The sequence below is a fragment of the Lepus europaeus genome, chromosome 7 (genome assembly GCF_033115175.1).
Source record: "Lepus europaeus isolate LE1 chromosome 7, mLepTim1.pri, whole genome shotgun sequence".
Taxonomy (NCBI): domain Eukaryota; kingdom Metazoa; phylum Chordata; class Mammalia; order Lagomorpha; family Leporidae; genus Lepus; species Lepus europaeus.
In genome coordinates this window covers 48,854,716-48,872,742 of record NC_084833.1, presented here as the reverse complement: position 1 = coordinate 48,872,742, position 18,027 = coordinate 48,854,716, and the positions used below count along the sequence as shown (strand labels likewise).

The following is an 18,027-nucleotide window of genomic DNA, read 5'->3' as shown; positions in this document are numbered from 1 at the left end:
TTTGAGAACTTACCAAGGCAACTTGGCACATGCCAAGATAAAAACAGAATTTTACTATGAAAAATAAGTAAAGTGTTATTAAAAGAAAGTTTGGAAGTTTGAGTTATATTGTTTATGCCTCTACCCAGTATTTTCCAGTCCAATTATCCTAGTTTGTCCATGACTGTGTTTGAACCCATCCTGTTTCTCTATCTACTTTTTTTTTTTTTTTTGACAGGCAGAGTGGACAGTGTGAGAGAGAGACAAAGAGAAACGTCTTCCTTTTTCCGTTGGTTCACCCCTCAATGGCCGCTGCAGCTGGTGCACCGTGCTGATCTGAAGCCAGGAGCCAGGTGCTTCCTCCTGGTCTCCCATGCGGGTGCAGGGCCCAAGCACTTGGGCCATCCTCCACTGCACTCCCGGGCCACAGCAGAGAGCTGGACTGGGAGAGGAGCAACTGGGACAGAATCCGGCGCCCCAACCGGGACTAGAACCCAGGGTGCCGGCGCTGCAAGGCGGAGGATTAGCCTATTGAGCCACGGCGCCAGCCTCTCCACCTACTTTTGTATGTGTGTGTGTGACAGGCAGAGTGGATAGTGAGAGAGAGACAGAGAGAAAGGTCTTCCTTTTTGCCATTGGTTCACCCTACAATGCCCACTGCGGCCGGCGCATCATGCTGATCCAAAGCCAGGAGCCAGGCGCTTCTCCCGGTCTCCCATGCGGGTGCAGGGCCCAAGCACTTGGGCCATCCTCCACTGCCTTCCCGGGCCATAGCAGAGAGCTGGCCTGGAAGAGGGGCAACCTGGATAGAATCCAGCGCCCCAACCGGGACTAGAACCTGGTGTGCCAGCGCCGCAGGGCGGAGGATTAGCCTGTTGAGCCATGGCGCCGGCATCCACCTTCTCTTACTCTGTACTAATCCAACTCACTGTTATCTTTCACTTAGACTTCTGAAATAGATTCCCAACAGATCTCCCTCCTTCCACTCATTTTCCACCCATCCATTCACTGTATCACAGTCAAAATTAAGTTTGAAATGTTCTTAAACCCTTCAAAGGTTTTCCACTGCACTTAGATAAAATCTTACCTCCATAACATTATCTCCAAGACTTGTTGATATAGCTCCTGCCCATCTCTCCAACCACATCTAATATTAAATTGTATCCTCAATCATTATACTCCAGCCACAAAGATCATTTTTGATTTCTGAAAATTAAGTTATATTTTTCTCACCTCAAATACTTGATAAATTCTCTTCCCTCTGTAGTTTTACTATTTATTCCACTCCACCAGGCTAGTTCCTATCATCGTTAGCTCAGAGAAGGCATTACTAACCACCCATGCTAAATCAGATTTTTCCCAACATATTCTCACAATGCACTGTTCTTTTTCTTAACAGCATATATTCACAATTTTAATTATAAATGTATTTTGTGTATACTTATTAAGTTTCTATTCCTTCTGCTAGACAATAAACTCCCTGGAGGTTTGAATCATGTCAGTTTTGTTCTCTAATATACAGTCAGCACCTAGTTGAATATTTGACACACAGAAGGTACCCAATAAACATTTGTTGAAATAAAAATGAAACACAGCCCCATAATCTTTCCAATAAACAAGTGGCAGTGACTGGATATCTACTTTACCCATACTAACTTGAGATATAAAATGATCAACTAAAGTTCAATCAGAAAACAGACTTTATCTTCCTTTATTATCCCTTCTCCACTCCCACTATTCATGGAAAATAAATCTCCCCATGTATTGAATTTTTTAATATTGACTCCCTTCAAAACTAAAATTGGAATGGAAATCATGGCACAACAGGTCAGGCCACCACTTGGGATGCCCACTTCCCATACTGGTGTGCCTATTCAAGCCCCTCACTGCTTCCCAACTTTTCCAACCCAACTTCCTGTTGATGTGCCTGGTATTTGGGTCTTTGTCATTCTTGTGAGAAGCCAGATAGGGTTCTTGACTTCTGGCTTCAATCTGACCCATCCCTGGCTATTGTGAATATTTGGTCATGGAAGATGGAAGATATCCCTCTTCCTTTCCCTTCTCCTCCTCTTCTCCTTCCTTTCCCTTTCAGATAAATAAAATAAACTTTAAAAATGAGTTAGGGAAGAAGTTATGGCACAGTGGGTTGTCATGGCTCGCAACTCTAGCATTGTATATGAGGGTGGGTTCACATTCCAGCTGCTCCAATTCCAAACCTGCTCCTTGCTGATGTGCCTGCGAAAGCAGTGGAATATGACACAAGTACTAGGACCTCTGCCACCCACATGGAAGACCCAGGTGGAGTACCACACTCTTGTCTTCAGCTTGACCCAGACCTAGCCATTGCAGCCATCTGGGAAGTGAATCAACAGATGGAAGATTCTCTCTCTATCTCTTTCCCTCATTCTCTCTCTCTCTCTCTCTCTCTCTCTCTCTCTCTCTGCTTCCTCCTCACTCTCTGTAACTCTGCCTTCCAAATAAATAAAACAAATACTTAAAACATCACTATGGAAACATTTTCTTCCAGTCCCCTATTCTCACCCAATTGTTCCAGAGCACCATCAGTATCTAGAAAAGAACAATGCCTGCTTCCATAAATTATTGAATTAAGTTTCTGAGACATTAAGTACATTTAAATATGTATTATAGGGGCTGGCACTGTAGCACTGTGGCACAAGCGGGTTAACACCCTGGCCTGTTAAGCGGGATAACACCATATGGCATCCCATATGGGCTCCACTTCCAATCCAGCTCTCTGCTATGACCTGGGAAAGCAGTAGAAGATGGCCCAGGTCTTTGGGCTCCTGCACCCACGTGGGAGACCTGGAAGAAGCTCCTGGCTCCTGGCTTCAGATCAGCGCAGCTCCAGCCTTTTCAGGCAACTGGGGAGTGAACCAGTGGATGGAAGACCACTCTTTCTCTCTGCCTCTCCTCTCTCTGTATAACTTTGACTTTCAAATAAAATAAATCAATCTTTTAAAAAGTGCTATTAATAGTAAACATATTTAAAATATCACTTTGATAAGAATTTCCTCATCATTCTCTTAAAACATTCTTCATGTGATTAGTTAAATGCAAAACAGTTTCAAACTTCTAATCTAATAAAACACAGTATGAGGAAGAAGGGTTGGCACGTGGGTAGGAGGTAGGGTAGAGTGGGAAGTATTATGTTCCTCAATCTGTATACATGAAATACATGAAATTTGTATAATTTAAATAAAATTTTTAAAAATGCATTATGGTTTTTATGTTAAAAGATCTAAAAGGGTGCTAAAAATTAAAATATTTTTTCTTTAAACTAGATAATGTCACTTATGGTTTCTGTTTTGATGGTTAGAAGTGGACTTTAACATAGGAGCACCAGCTAATATACTACGTGTACTGGCATTTGATGTTATTTATACTTTTAGAAAAAAAAAAAAAACAAAAAACTCCTGCAGTCTGATTGAAACATACTCACAAGCTTTGCATGTCCTCTTGAAATGAAGATACATGTATACAAATAAGACAGTTTTTTAAATAAAAAAATGCCCATTAGAAGTAATAAATATATGCATTTACCCATTGAAGATGTATTCACAAGATCTCATTCAATAGCCAAATTTGCTTATTACATTGTTTCAGTGCTAATTCACAGCCACACTTATTTTGTAATATTACCAAGTTCACCTCCTTTAACTCAGTGATTCAGAGCATAAGGCAACAAAATCTCACCCCCAATAAATCAAGTATCTTTTAGCAAGTTGACCTAATAATAGAAATAAACTACATCAGAAACCATTAAAAAAAAAAAACATTTTTAAGTTTTCCCAGTTATTAGTGCAAAGATACTTCAAAGAATTCATGGGAAATGGAATTTAAATAAATTTATTTTACTGCAAAATATTTTAAATCCACACATACAAACGATGTTCAAAAAGTTTGTGGCAATGTATATTGTGGGAAAAAAGCATGGATTTCAAAATATTTTAGACAAAAATTAATTTATCCTTTAATTCTACTTCCCATGAGCTTTTTGAAGTTTCCTGGTATATTAGTTTTATATATATATTTTTATATATATATATATATATATATATATATATATATATACCTGGAGATTGTAACACAACAACTCTAATGCCATGTATTTTCAGCTTTCCCTAAAACACCAATTTATAATAAGGACATATAAGGACATATAAATAAACACGCTTAGTGTCAGTGGGCAGATTTTAAAAGCTCACCATCCTTTGCTGAGATGACAGAACGCTGTCCCAGTCAGCATCTTGTTGAATGGTATTGACAATTGTTGGTAGCTCCTCAGAGTGAGGTTTGTTGTGCATTATGGGGTGCAGAGGCAGATGGGAGGCCACATGTTGATCACTACCCTCTTCCTTTTCCCTTGAGGTCAAATCCTGGGTCATCGCTTCCTCTCCATCAGCTGCACAGGCAAATGGAGAGGTGGCTTGCTTGGAAGACATTCTTCTGCAGAAAAGGAAAAACATTGTGGATGAAAAGGGCCATCATCAACAACAACAAAAGTAAACCATCTCTGGCATTTGATTAATTCAGGAAAAAGGAAAGTTCTTTGGAGGTATGTATAGTCTACTCTAAACCACTAAGAAACAGCTCCTGGCTTATCTGTCCTTTTCTCTCTCTTTGCTTTTAACTGAGCAAACCTCTTTCCAGTAATAGCTGCATATTTTTCCTTTTACTAATCCACAAATGAATTTTTTATGGATTAAGTTTTCATAATCTACAGTTGTATACATGTGTATATTTTTTCTTCCAGTTCTCTCAACTACATTATAAACTTCTTCAGAGCAATTAGGTTGATGGTTAGCAATGAAAACAATGAATGAATGAACTGCAAATGAGCCACATTACATGATGACTTGAAAGCACAAATATCCAAATTTCTCCTACGGTTTATTTAGGAACAAAAGAAGTCTGTGTAGGAAAATACAATCAGGATGGTAAATAATCAGTAATAAAGGTTCTGAGTGAATCTAGTCCTGACTTCTAAGTGTTTACTTTGTATTGTTGGTTCTAGGCCTTAAAACTATTTAGTGTCCATTTGATGGTTTTGTAAAGACCTTTAAGATGTGTCAACTACTGTAACATAAGTTGTGACATATTGTTTCAGTGACTAATGTTATGTTAGGCTTAAGGCAATTTTGTAGCATTTGAATTGGGTATCTGAAATAACTATACCTCTGGTTCATGTAGGAAAGCACATTCAAGACTCGATGCAATTACTATGAAAATAGTAAAGTAAATTCTGTGCATACTTAAAAACCTCCTAAAATAACACTGGACATTCACTATGTTCTACAAATAATCACTGATGACACTCTGCATGACAAAGTCTCCATTCTGTGCTTTTATAAGGATACAATCAATATATCACTATTATTAAACAGAATTTCAAAACTTTTAGAGTGTTACTCTATCAGGATGAATTTCTCAGAAAATGCTTAATAATAAAACCATTAAGTTTGTAACTTATCAGAAGAAACAATTGAGTTTTTTTTCTAAAACTTTGCATTGTTTTTGGTTTATTGTATCTTTAGTTCTAAAGCTGCTGTGTAATGAAAGGAATAAAATCTCCACCTTAATTGCTCTTTAACATTAATTGATTTCATACCATTTTTTTAAAAATGCACAAATCAGTTAACATAGGAAACCACATGAGCATTTTTCAAATTAGCAAATCATTAACTTGCTAGTACTGTTTCTACAGACAAATAAATACTGATTAAAGGGTCTAGAAATCTGAGATTAACAGTTAAATTTACAAATCTGTCACATGCTTTCATGAATATTGCAGTGAAGGAAATATCAAGTGCAAAGAAAAATAATTAAGTTAATTCCAATTTAAACAGTAGTTTTTATGTAGCAGCCCATGCTTCACATAGGATTTAACAGCTAATGCTAAATTTCTCACAATTAATGAGGGGGCTCAGATTTAGTATCCTACAGTGAAAAAAAATTATTATAAGATCAGCTAATCTAATTATGCACAGTTCTAAATAAAAGTATTACAGGCTTTTGAAGTGCTTTGAAACATATTAAAATGCTGATACCTACTTATAATAATCATTCTACAAATAATAAAATTTCACCTATTACACTTGATCCTAGACAATAAAATAGGGGATAGGGAGTGCAAAAAGAATGCCTTCATTTTCTGTGAGGACAAAAAATGCTATATCCTAAAGAATATAATATCAAAGATCAGATAAATATATTCTTGATGAATTTCTACCAATATTAACAAATGGACAAATAAATACAGTTACGAAAACCGACAACCAAAGTATGCTTCTAACTATATAAGAATCAATGTAGAGCTTCCATTGCTGGTCCCTTAAATACGACAGTAAAACCAGGGAAATTATGGCTGATCTGCAAGTTTATCAAGAGCTTGCCACAAACACCAAGAATGTTCTCTTAGTTCACATAATGACAGTACCGATAATGCACTCATTCACATTAAAGACAAAAGAATGAATTTACTGTTGCTTTTTAAAAGAGTTAAATACAACTGAAAGTCATAATCCAAGATTCAGAGTGACTTTAGCTCTCTCAACAACATCCTCTTATTATAAAGTGAATTACCTCCTTCCAATAGCAATATCTGTGATTGTTGCTGTCATATAAATTAATCATGACACAAAACCAAAGTGAAAGCAGTCTCTTAAGAATAATTTCAACCATAAACTGCACCAGTGAACAATAGTGCACAATCCTAATTAAACACAACTATGCAGCTGTAAAAATAGACTAAATCTGTCCAAACCTATGAGTTGAGTTTAAAGGCAGGTTTGTTAAAGTGTTTTCTTAAGGAAAGCTGGGTCCTGGGTCTTAATCAGCCAATAAATTATTTCCTGCAATTACATTAAATAGAAAATTATCTTCAAATGGGGAGTGTTAATTGAAAATCAAAATTCAGAGGGAAGTTTAGAAATTACACGCTGAATACAATTAATGAGGAAAGGCTTCACCTCTACTTCATCAACAGTCTTCTGGTGATTCCTCCAGTGACCATTCAGGAAAGCTACCTATTTATAACATCACACAACCTGTCTCTTATTTTGCACCTACAAATTCAAATGTGTATCAAGGTTGCAAATAAAAGGGAGGCTGCCAAGAAAAATGCAATATTAGATCTGACTGCTCAACCTCAGTTCACACCATCATTAAGGGAAAAATGAGCAAGGAGTGGTAAGACAACAATGGTTAATGACCAAGGAAGAAAGCACAGTCAACTTGGATAGCCATCCTTTTAGCAAAGGAATTCACATTTTTCTCTACAAAAATTACTTTTCCATATCATATTTTGTTAAATTTCTTGTGTTTACTTTATTACAGATCTCAGAGATGTTGTTAGCAGAGCGAAAGATGATTTTCGTTCTGTTTGCAAAATATTTTCTTGAGTATTTCCTTTTGGTAACATTGTTGGATTTTTTCAGATTTTTCATTGTCGGCTTGTCTTTTTTTTAAAGTAAAGTTTGCACAAATTATTTTTAATGCATAGTTTATTAAATAAAACTTAGATTCACTGATTATTAGGCTCTATTCACTGGTTTTGTGTAAAATTACTTTATTAAATGATCCTTTGATTTACTGATTACATCCTCATTCACTTCATTCTTGTAAGCCATTTTTCTAGACCAAATAAACTGTATTCTAGAAGCTACAGACATTTGACTTTTGAGAATGCCTTTACTATATAACCACTACACCATAGCTTCTCTCCTTCAGAAACCTATAAATTGAACATGCACTTCTTTAAATGGTTTCTAAAGTCATGTAGGAGGCTCACACTTATTTTTAATGCTCATATAAGTAATTTTCCATTAAAATAATTTTCACACATCCTCTAGTGTATCAGAAGAGCACCTTACTTTAGCTGCTGCCACATGTAATAAGCAAAAGAAATTCAAAATCCTCATGAAAATGATCAATTTCTATGTGACTTTACTTTGTTTTATTTTTGCACTATTATGACTTAAAAATCATTCAAATGAATTGTTTTTTTAATTTGTATTAAAAAAAATCCCCTAGTTATACCCCCTGAAAACAGGGGTTTATAATGGAAGTGCTGACACAACCCTAACTAAAGCAGCGCAAATGTTGCCGCTATAATACACAAAATCAAGTTCTATTATTCTAAACTATCCTCGCTCATGGGATTTTTCTTTACTGTGCTCCCAGCCAAACTGCTGAAGCATGAAAAATTTAAATGCAATCAAATGCGCCCAATTCTACTTTACTAGAACAAGTGTCTACAGTGGTACAATCTTAAAAGGAGATGCAACAGATTTGTTTGGTGTTTTTTTTAACTGTTTATTTATAATACAGTGCATTGGAGATAAAATAAAAGAGGAAATTACACTCACATGGTACCAGTGTATTGACTACACAGAGTACATTATAATCAGAGAGAAAAACTACATTGTCAACTTATCACATTGGTTAAACAAGATGGTTTTCTGGGGCATAGCTATTATCAAGTAAAATCTCCAAAGAGAATTAAGTATCTTTGTGACACATAAAACTAAATTCCCATCATATGTTTCCTGAGTTTGAAATGTTTCTGCCCAACAGATCAACTGAATTCTCAGGATATGAGGCCATTGGGAAAAACTTTGGGAAACCAAATTGTTGGAGATAAAGCCTCCAATGATTAATAATGTTTTCTAGGAGCCCAGTAGGAATGCCTATAGAAAGGTGATGATTATTTTACTCCAAAACACTGTACAGAGAGAATGTTTAGGTCATTACAAACTCACACAGTAAGTTTACAGCCTGTTCTTCAATAAGAAATCAAAATTAGTTGTCCCAAGATTTTATAAAATAATGAGGCAGCTGGATATCTACACATTATGTTCTATATCATATATTTTAAAACTTTTCTGATTTAATGTTGTAACTTTTTAAAAGCTAATTTTTGTATAAGTTTAAAAGTTAGGATTATTTTTGAACAATTTTAAGCTTTTAATTTTTTTATAAAGCATAGTCATGCAACATCACATTTTTTAAAAGTATTGCTTAGCAAAAAATCCATCTCCCAAAAGTATCATTTGGTTTAACATAACTGTGGATTTATATACACTTGGTTCATCAAAATAATATTTTTAAAATATTTTCAATACCTTTATAAGTATTTTCAAATGGCATTCACTTTTCAGGCGTGTTACATTTATTCAAAACAAGTTCTGTTTTTTAACATAAAGCAACAATTTAACAGTTGGTTTACTTATAGAAAAAATAAGAAGGTCAATCCAACATTCGCATTCATTTTTGCAGTTCAGCCCCAGGCTACCAAGGTAGGCTTAGTTAAGTCATATAATTCACTGTTAATTTAATGCTGCACTTGATCTGTATGAGGAATAAACAACTAATTTTCCAAAAATACAAAACAGTGACTCTCATTTGAAGGAGCATGAGTAACAGATATGTTCAGTTGCCAAAAAGCACAATGCCCAGGAACCCCTACAAAGGATGCCAGTCCACCCAGCCTAGGGCAAAGAATGATTTAAAAACCCTCTTCCTGTACCTCTAATTCCCACGTTTAAGGATCTTGGGGAGAGGAAGGCTTGCAGGAGGGGCTAATTCTAGACATTAAAATGTAGATATTTCTTTTAAAACTTTCCCTGCTTCATTCTGGAAGTCTAAGGTTGATATTGATTTTTCTCTTTTCTTTCTTTCTTTCTTTTTTTTTTTTTTTTTTTTTTTTTTTTTACAGCACTACCATCCCCTCTTCCTCACTCCACCTCCAAACTTTCCTGGACATCTGCCAGATCCTTCTCTCTCTTCCATGTATTTAATAAGCAATCAAAAAAATTCAGAGGAAAATAAGGCAACTGCTTGCAGAGCTCCTTGGAAAGTTGTAAACCTATATCCTAGAGTTTGTAGCTGTTCTTTCAGAACACATGTGGTGACACATAGAAACAACATCTGTTAGAAGAAAACACTGATTTGAGTTAGCTGTCATATCAATAGAGAAGAGGCAAATGAAATACACTTGAAATTCTTGAAGTACGCCTAAGAAAGGGCTTAGGTCAATTGGTTTTGACTTCTCTAAGGCTTCTAATTTTTCACACTAAAGCACCAAAATTTGTATCCAAAGGCCCTCTGAGGTTCTTATTTAATAGGGACTACCTGGAACAGATTCCTCTCAAGTCATCAAAGTTTGTGTTTCTAGAGTTTATATTTAGCTGACAATATTGCTGTCACTTTATATAGCTTAAGACTGTTCTTTGGACTAGAGCTCATATGTCTTGGAATGCTTTGACTCATGAATTGTTTCTCCTGATAATGTTACATCACGTAACCACCTCTGTCTAATTGGTTAGTATCTGCTTGAAGAGACAGGCAACCAGCCTAATGGCTGGCCTGCTAACTGCCTATGGAAAACCTATAATTATTACATGTGTCCCTGAGTATCCAGTTTCTTCCGGGGATTGAAACAACTTGACTTCACATAACCTCTACATATACTTTTTTGTTTGACAGAAATAATACTGAGGTGTTTTGTTTTGTTTTGTTTTGTTTTAATAGGTCATCCTCCCAGTAACTTGTTGGGCCTTTTGCTTTGGAAAGTCAAGCCCAGAGTATATAAATAAAATCAGTGACTTAACAATAAAAGTGAAACCAAACAATGGCTACTATAAATATTCACCAACAGAGATCTTTAATCAAGTACAATGACTTCATAGCTCAACTGCAAGACCTCTATGTGGCATGAGGGAAAGAAAGCTGTTTAAAATAACAGCATAATGAATTTATTTATATATGTTCACTCTGAATCTCCTCTTCACACGAAATGAGAACCATAATTTTTAACATGAATAACAGACACATCTTTGTCAGCTTGAAACTGATACACTACCATAGAAGCCCAATTACAGAATATCTTATCCAATTATTAATGAAAATCATAAACCAGAACAATAGCTTCTCAGAGAAAAGGCATAGGAAGCTGTCAGTGTATACTTTTCCATTCTTATCTCTATTTTCACTTTGTTTAATACTGTCAGTCAAAAAAGAAAAATGAAAATTCATACTATATAGACTGCCTCAAACTATAAAAGTTCATACATGGTAACACTGAATGAAATTAAGTAAAGAAGCTAATCTCGGCTAATCTCTTAGGTTCTCCATCAGCTAAGCAAAGCAAACTAGCAATTCTTTTCTTTCATTTAACGAAATAAGGTATAAGTTTCAGGATCCTATCAAAAAAAAGGACGAGAAGAGGAAGAGAAGGGAGGAGGAGGGGAAAATGAAAGGGAAAGGAAGAGGAGAAAAGGGAGGAGGAGAGATGGTGAAAGGGGAGGAGAGGAGCCACCCTGGCTTTGCAGTTCATTTTCAGTTTGTCTACTTAATGAAAACCTCATTGTACAGCCCTGAAAACCATTTCCAGGAGGCAAAGTATTTCAGATTCAGCAGAGGTTACACAAGCATCAAAGCAGTTAAATATAGGTGCCAAGCCGCATTGCCAGGAGCTCTTAGTCCTGTGAGTTAGTGTTACCTGACAGCTTAGTGAATATAAAATTACTTGTTTCTCCAATTGAAGACAATCAAATTGTCACCTTCCATTGTAATAATGCACAACTAGTGATCAGCAAAGTGCAAACATAATTACCATGAAGAAAACAAAAAATCAAATCTAAATCTCTCTACAGAGTAAACACATTTATCTGGCATCCCCCAAAAAGGAGTGCATTTTAGTACTTGCTGCTATGATGCAATCTTTATGTTATTTAACAATAAGACTTATTAGTCTTACATTCAATAAAGATTAAAAGTAAAAAAGCCCAATTCATGGAAAGTGAATACATATACCAATAAAAGCATTATATGAACACGTAGTTCAAAGGCCTGCAAATTAGATCACTGCCATGTGGACTGATAACATTAAGTATGTCAGCAGCATGTCCATTTTAAAAATCCTTCTTTCAGAGATTGCTTTCCTGTCCAAGAAACCATTCTGGAGGTTAAAAAGGACAGGTAGGATCCAACCTCAAAAGGTCTTGTCTTAATTTCTTCCTAAAAGGTTATGCTTTATTTTTGTTATCTAAAGTGGCTTTTATTTTCTAGAGATTGAAAATCCACATTACTAAATCAATCCACTCTTTCTAATCAAGTCTAGAAAACAACCAAGGGTGGATAACCTATCCACAATTTTTTTTTATGATTTTATTTATTTATTTGAAAGGTAGAGTTACAGATGGTGAGAGGGAGAGAGAGAGTGAGGTCTTCCTGCCATTGGTTCACTCCCCAATTGGCCACAACGGCTGGAGCTATGCAGATCCAAAGCCAGGAGCCAGGAGCTTCCTCCAGTCTCCCACATGGGTGCAGGGCCCAAAGACGTGGGCTATCTTCCACTGCCCTCCCAGGCCACAGCAGAGAGCTGGATTGGAAGAAGAGCAGCCAGGACTAGAACCAGTGCCCATATGGAATGCTGACGCTGCAGGCAGAGGATTAACCTACTGCGCCACCACGCCGGCCCCCACAATTATTTTTGCACCACTCAGCATCTTGAATCTCTGTCCAAATCCAGTAACCAGACTGACACACTATCAAAATGATCTCAACAACCCAAGACTGGGTTAGTATGAAAGCAGTGAAAGTTTGACATGGTTTTCCCATACTAGGAGATATAGGAATCTATGATCAAATGAAAATGAATAGCATCAATGCAGATGGTGCTCCAAAAACACTGATTTTTCAATGATCTCTTATAAAAGTGATTTTATTTATATCTATAACTCAAAATTTAAAATTTTCACTTTAAAAACATTCATACATGCCAAAAACTCTTTCTCATTCTCAAAATCCTCCCAACATTAGGGTTTTTTTTCCTTTCATCAGTAAGGTCCCTCATTATTTTTATTGGAAAAACATGTCATATACTTAATGCTGAATTACTATTTTTACTTGATACCTCTGCGCTAAATCGTATCATTTATAATCACCTAACAAAAAAATGGAGCGGTTTGGAGTGAGGAGGGGATGGTGGGCACCACACCAAGGTGAAAATGGAACTAGTTACAGTCAATCGAAACATTGGGTTCCCTGAGCTTGAACCTCAGAATACAAATTTAGGCATTAATAATCAGATATCTCATTCCTTAGAATGACTTTTTCATTGTATATATAGAAATACGGACTGGCCAGTCAGTCCTATACTTTGTTTCTCTTTCTCCATTCCTCTATTATGCTCAAGAATGGTAAAGGAAAGAGTGAAAGGATTACATTGCATGGTCTTAGTGGCAAAAAAAAGAAGCTGGAAAAAGAATAGGGAGAGACAGGAGAAAGAGGAAGTCTGACCTCTGGTTGCAAGTTGTATTGTGATTTAAGATAAAATTCACATAATTAAGAGATGTGTTTGGATATGAGAAATAAAACTGTTTTAAGAAAATATATTTTTTCCTTGATCTGGTAACTTTCAAGTAATATAATAAGCTTTATTTCCAAGAGACCTTCCTTACAAGCTTGACACAATACAAACCTCCCTACAGAGGGGATGTAGTCAGCACTTTTTGAACTTTGATGCTGAGTAGTGTAATCCATTCCAGAAATGATACTCCTACAGAGTATTCCCTACAATGCTGTAATAATAAAAAGTATCAACAAGAGGAAGCAAAAGAAACCTCTTGTCTTCCAAACCCTGAAGAGAAAATGTTTGCATTTATATTATCATAAGCTTACAGAAAACAGAATAAAATAGAAATCATTAAAAGATTTTGTCTAATTATAAAAAGAAAAACTTGACATGTTTCTTGAGGACAGGGATCATATTTGTCTTACTCGTCACTGTTTCATCATTGTCCAGCACAGTGCACAACACATTGTCAACGATTCATAATATTGGAAGGAAAAAGGCAGATGGAGAGAAATGAGCTAATATATTTTTTTAATTAAAATAAATCTATAACCCAGAAAATGTCACTCACATGTTAATACTTTCAACATAAACATTCTTTGTCCATACTCATTTTACCCAATATCTGATTATTTTACATCTAAGCTACATGTTTACTACATCTATATCCCTAGAATTTATCTCCCTGAAATATAATAGTCCTCAAATGATGGTGAAGCATTTACACCAAATCATACTCTGCAATGTTGTATTAAAATAAATCTGAAAACTAGATTTGTCATTATTTTTCTCACTATTTTCCTTTGTTCATCCACAACCACAGAGAGTATCATTCCCAGGGTAATCTAGGTACAAAGTGTGAACATTCTATCCATTTCCTCCTCTTTACCCTTGCTCCTCACGCACAGCCTGACATTAAGTTCCAGCAGCTCCTCCTTAATATTTCTGCTGCTCATCCTTCTTACCACACTCATCATTACCTTAGTACAGCCTTTATCACACATCACACCTAAACTTCCACAACAGATTCTAAACTAGTTTCACTAATTTCAGTACCTCTCCCTCCAAATCAATCTCACCATCACTCTCTCCATCATGTCACCTTCCTGTAGCTGATGACAAAACAAAACCCAAATTCCTAACCCTGGCACTCAAGGCCCTTCATCCAGATCCAACCAGCCTTCTTCAACTTATCTGCCTGGAGTCTACACTCTCGTCTCCTATTCTAACTAGACTGACATAATTAAATTTCATTTATTGTTGCCTTCTCTTTCTATCTGCCTCACTTTCCCTTCTTATCACTAGGAAGCCAACTGGGACTATTCTAGGTAACCTCTCTTCACCTCTAGTAAGTGCTCTGACAAATTATGCCTTGTGTGTCATTTGCACATCACATATATATTCTTATATGTCACTATGTCTTGTTACCTTACATAATCACTTTAAAATGCATGACATCTTTATAGTATACAAGTAACCCCAACCAGATCACAAACTTTTAAAGAATAAGAACAAAACCTGGCCGCCGCCTTGGCTCAACAGGCTAATCCTCCGCCTAGCGGCGCCGGCACACCAGGTTCTAGTCCCGGTCGGGGCGCCGGATTCTGTCCTGGTTGCCCCTCTTCCAGGCCAGCTCTCTGCTGTGGCCAGGGAGTGCAGTGGAGGATGGCCCAAGTGCTTGGGCCCTGCACCCCATGGGAGACCAGGAGAAACACCTGGCTCCTGCCCTCGGATCAGCGTGGTGCGCCGGCCGCAGTGCGCCGGCCGTGGCGGCCATTGGAGGGTGAACCAATGGCAAAGGAAGACCTTTCTCTCTGTCTCTCTCTCTCACTGTCCACTCTGCCTGTCAAAAAGAAAAAAAAAGAAAAAAAAATAACAAAACCTTAGGTGTTTCTGTAATACGAAAGTACCTAGTACAATGTTTTGCATAAGAAAATGCCCAGTCAACATTGCCCAATTATTTAAATATTAGAGAATAAAAAGAAATAAATTCATTGTGCTATAACTTAACCAGAAAAAGAGGATTTTAAATGGTTCCGAGGCTACTTGGGACACGCTCATCTCATATCAGAGTGTCTGAGTCTGAGTCCCAGCTCCAGTTACAAGTCTAGTTTCCCACTAATGTACCCCTGTGAGATAGCAGGTGATGGCTCAGTAGTTGAGTCCCCAGCACCCATCTGAAAGATCTGGATTGAATCCCTGACTCTTGTTTTTGGCATGATCCAGCCTGGCTATTGTGAGTATCTGACAAGCAACCCAGCAGATGGAAGATCTCTCTATGTCTGCCAATTTCTGTCTTTCCCTATATTTGTGTCTACCTTTCAAATAAATGAAACAATTAATTGAACATTTTTTAAAGTGAAAAAAAAATACTGAATAATGTTTCAAGAAGCTACGTTAAATAACCTAGCAGTTCAGATGCCCATATCCAACATCAAAGTGCCTGGGTTTGTTCCCTAGCTCTGACTGCGGTTTCCTACTAAAGCAGAACCTGGGAGACAGCAATGATGGCCTAAGTAAATTGACTCCTGTCACCCATGTGGGGAGACCTAAATTGAGTTCCTGATTCCCAGCTTTATCCCTAACCATATGGGCATCTGGAAATTTGGAGAGTGAACAGACAAATGGGAGCATGCTCTCTTTCTTGCTCTCTCTCTCTTTGCCTCTCAAATAAACTATTTAAAATAAAATGATATAAATAATAAAAATAATAAAATAAAGCCACTAGATTCTCTGGTTATAACTTGGTTTTCCAGGGCTATCTTCTCTCCCATACACTATGGCCAATTAAGTTTATTTCATATTTTATAAGTTCCACATATTCTGGGGTGAATGTTTGGCCAGAAATTAAGATGCTTCTTGAGATGCCTGTATTCCACATCAGAATGCCTGCATTTGAGTCTGGTTCTGCTCCCAATTCAGCTTCCTACTAATGTGCACCCTGGGAGGCAGCAAGTAATAGCTCAAGTACTTGGGTCCTCACCACCCAAGTGGGAGTCTCAGACTGAATTCCTGGCTCCTAGCTTTGATCTGGACTACCCCTGGATGTGGTGGACATGGGCATTTCAGGAGTAAAGCAATGAATTAGAGAACTTGCTCTCTTCTCTCTTTCTCTATTCTTTCACATACTCTCTCTCTCCTGTCCCAAATGAATACATTTTTAACAACTTACATATTCCCTAGAAAAGAAAGCCAGAAAAATCATCAATCTACACTGTCAGAAATATTAACTGGGTGGATGGATGGATGGATGGATATTGTAGAAACAGTTGAAAAGACAAATTGTTTAAACTAGGTGCTTAGAATGTACCAGTCACTGTGCTAAGTGCTGCTGCATGTATTATCTCATTTAGTTCCCAATCAACCCTAGGAGTTAGATAATGCCATTATTCTTGTCTAACAACACAGAAATAAAGGCATAATATTGTTTGTTAAAAAGTAATAGCATGCCTAAGGTCATACCTAGTAAATATATAAGGCAGAATTTGAATTCAAATGGTCTAACTGTAAGGTAGATGCTATTACAATTAAAGGTTTTATAAATCCAAATAAATAACGAGCTATTTTACATCATTATCTGAATTATTCTTTACTAGTTTCCATCCTGCCCATAGAACTTTATTTTTATTTTATATTTATATTTATTTTATATTCTAGTTAGATATTCTAAATACTTATTTAATCAGAGCTTGGTCTGACAGCAAAAAAAGGATTTGCTATCTTTACTTTTTCCTTCCTTTCTACTTCTGGAGTTGGAGATATTTAATGATAATTAACACTTATTATAAAAAGAGAGAGAGAAGAAAGTGGAGTAGATAATCCTCTAACCAATCCATTTCACTCTCATTCTAAGCAGTTTGACAACAAAATGGGTTGAGGAAGTAATAAAAAGCTGTTGGCACATGAAGCTTGTAAATTCGCTGTAGTTTTTATACAATAAATTTTCTAACAAATGTTTGTTGGTTGGTAACTATCCTTGCTTTCCCTAATGTGCTTTTTCTGGTTAACCTGAATGGTCAACATTTTACTATATCCTTATATAGACATTCATTTCAAGGCCCAGAGAAGAAGGGGATAGTTTCTACCTTCCAGCTCTGACCAGAAAAACCACAACAGACATGTCAGACACAACTGGAACTGTTTCCTGATGAAAGTAGGTGTTGAGGCTAATCTTAAGGGAAAAAATTATTCAATATGCTGTCAATCTAGAGTTGATTTCAAGGATTGCAGAGTAATTTTCATATTCTTAAAATCTGATTTAACATGCAACATCACATACATTGTAACTTCTGAGGGAAAGAAATAGAAAAGCCTTCCACACAAAGACATGGATTTTTATAAATTTTAATTTTCTAGGAAGGCTGAAGAAAAGTTTTCACCATCAACCCAAATTTCTACACGTTTTTATGTACACTAAATAGTCTGGATTCACAAAGAATTAAAGTGCTGGTATCTTGTACTTCTCTCACTGCCTCTACCACCCCCTTCCTTTCCTTATATCTATTTGCTTTAAATTTCTCATTTAAATGTACTGGTAACATGTTATCACAAGCAGCTCTAGCAGAATTGAGAATCCAATTATTCCCATGAATCACTGCATAGAATTCTTTCAGTTATGACTATCCACTGTCTTACTAATGGAGTCTACTAGGTTCCTATTTGCACACCTA

The 18,027-nt window shown here is 36.5% G+C and overlaps 1 protein-coding gene across 16 annotated transcripts in view; it reads right to left on the bottom strand.

Annotated features, from left to right (window-relative positions):
- The window catches only part of SOX6 (SRY-box transcription factor 6), a 666,111-nt gene that overhangs the window by 396,085 nt on the left and 251,999 nt on the right, over positions 1–18,027 (bottom strand). For all 16 annotated transcript variants that reach the window (XM_062196439.1, XM_062196440.1, XM_062196435.1 and 13 more), the window contains one exon: positions 4,206–4,446. In XM_062196439.1, coding sequence (XP_062052423.1) covers positions 4,206–4,446 — 241 coding nt within the window. The remainder of the gene's footprint in view (positions 1–4,205; positions 4,447–18,027) is intronic.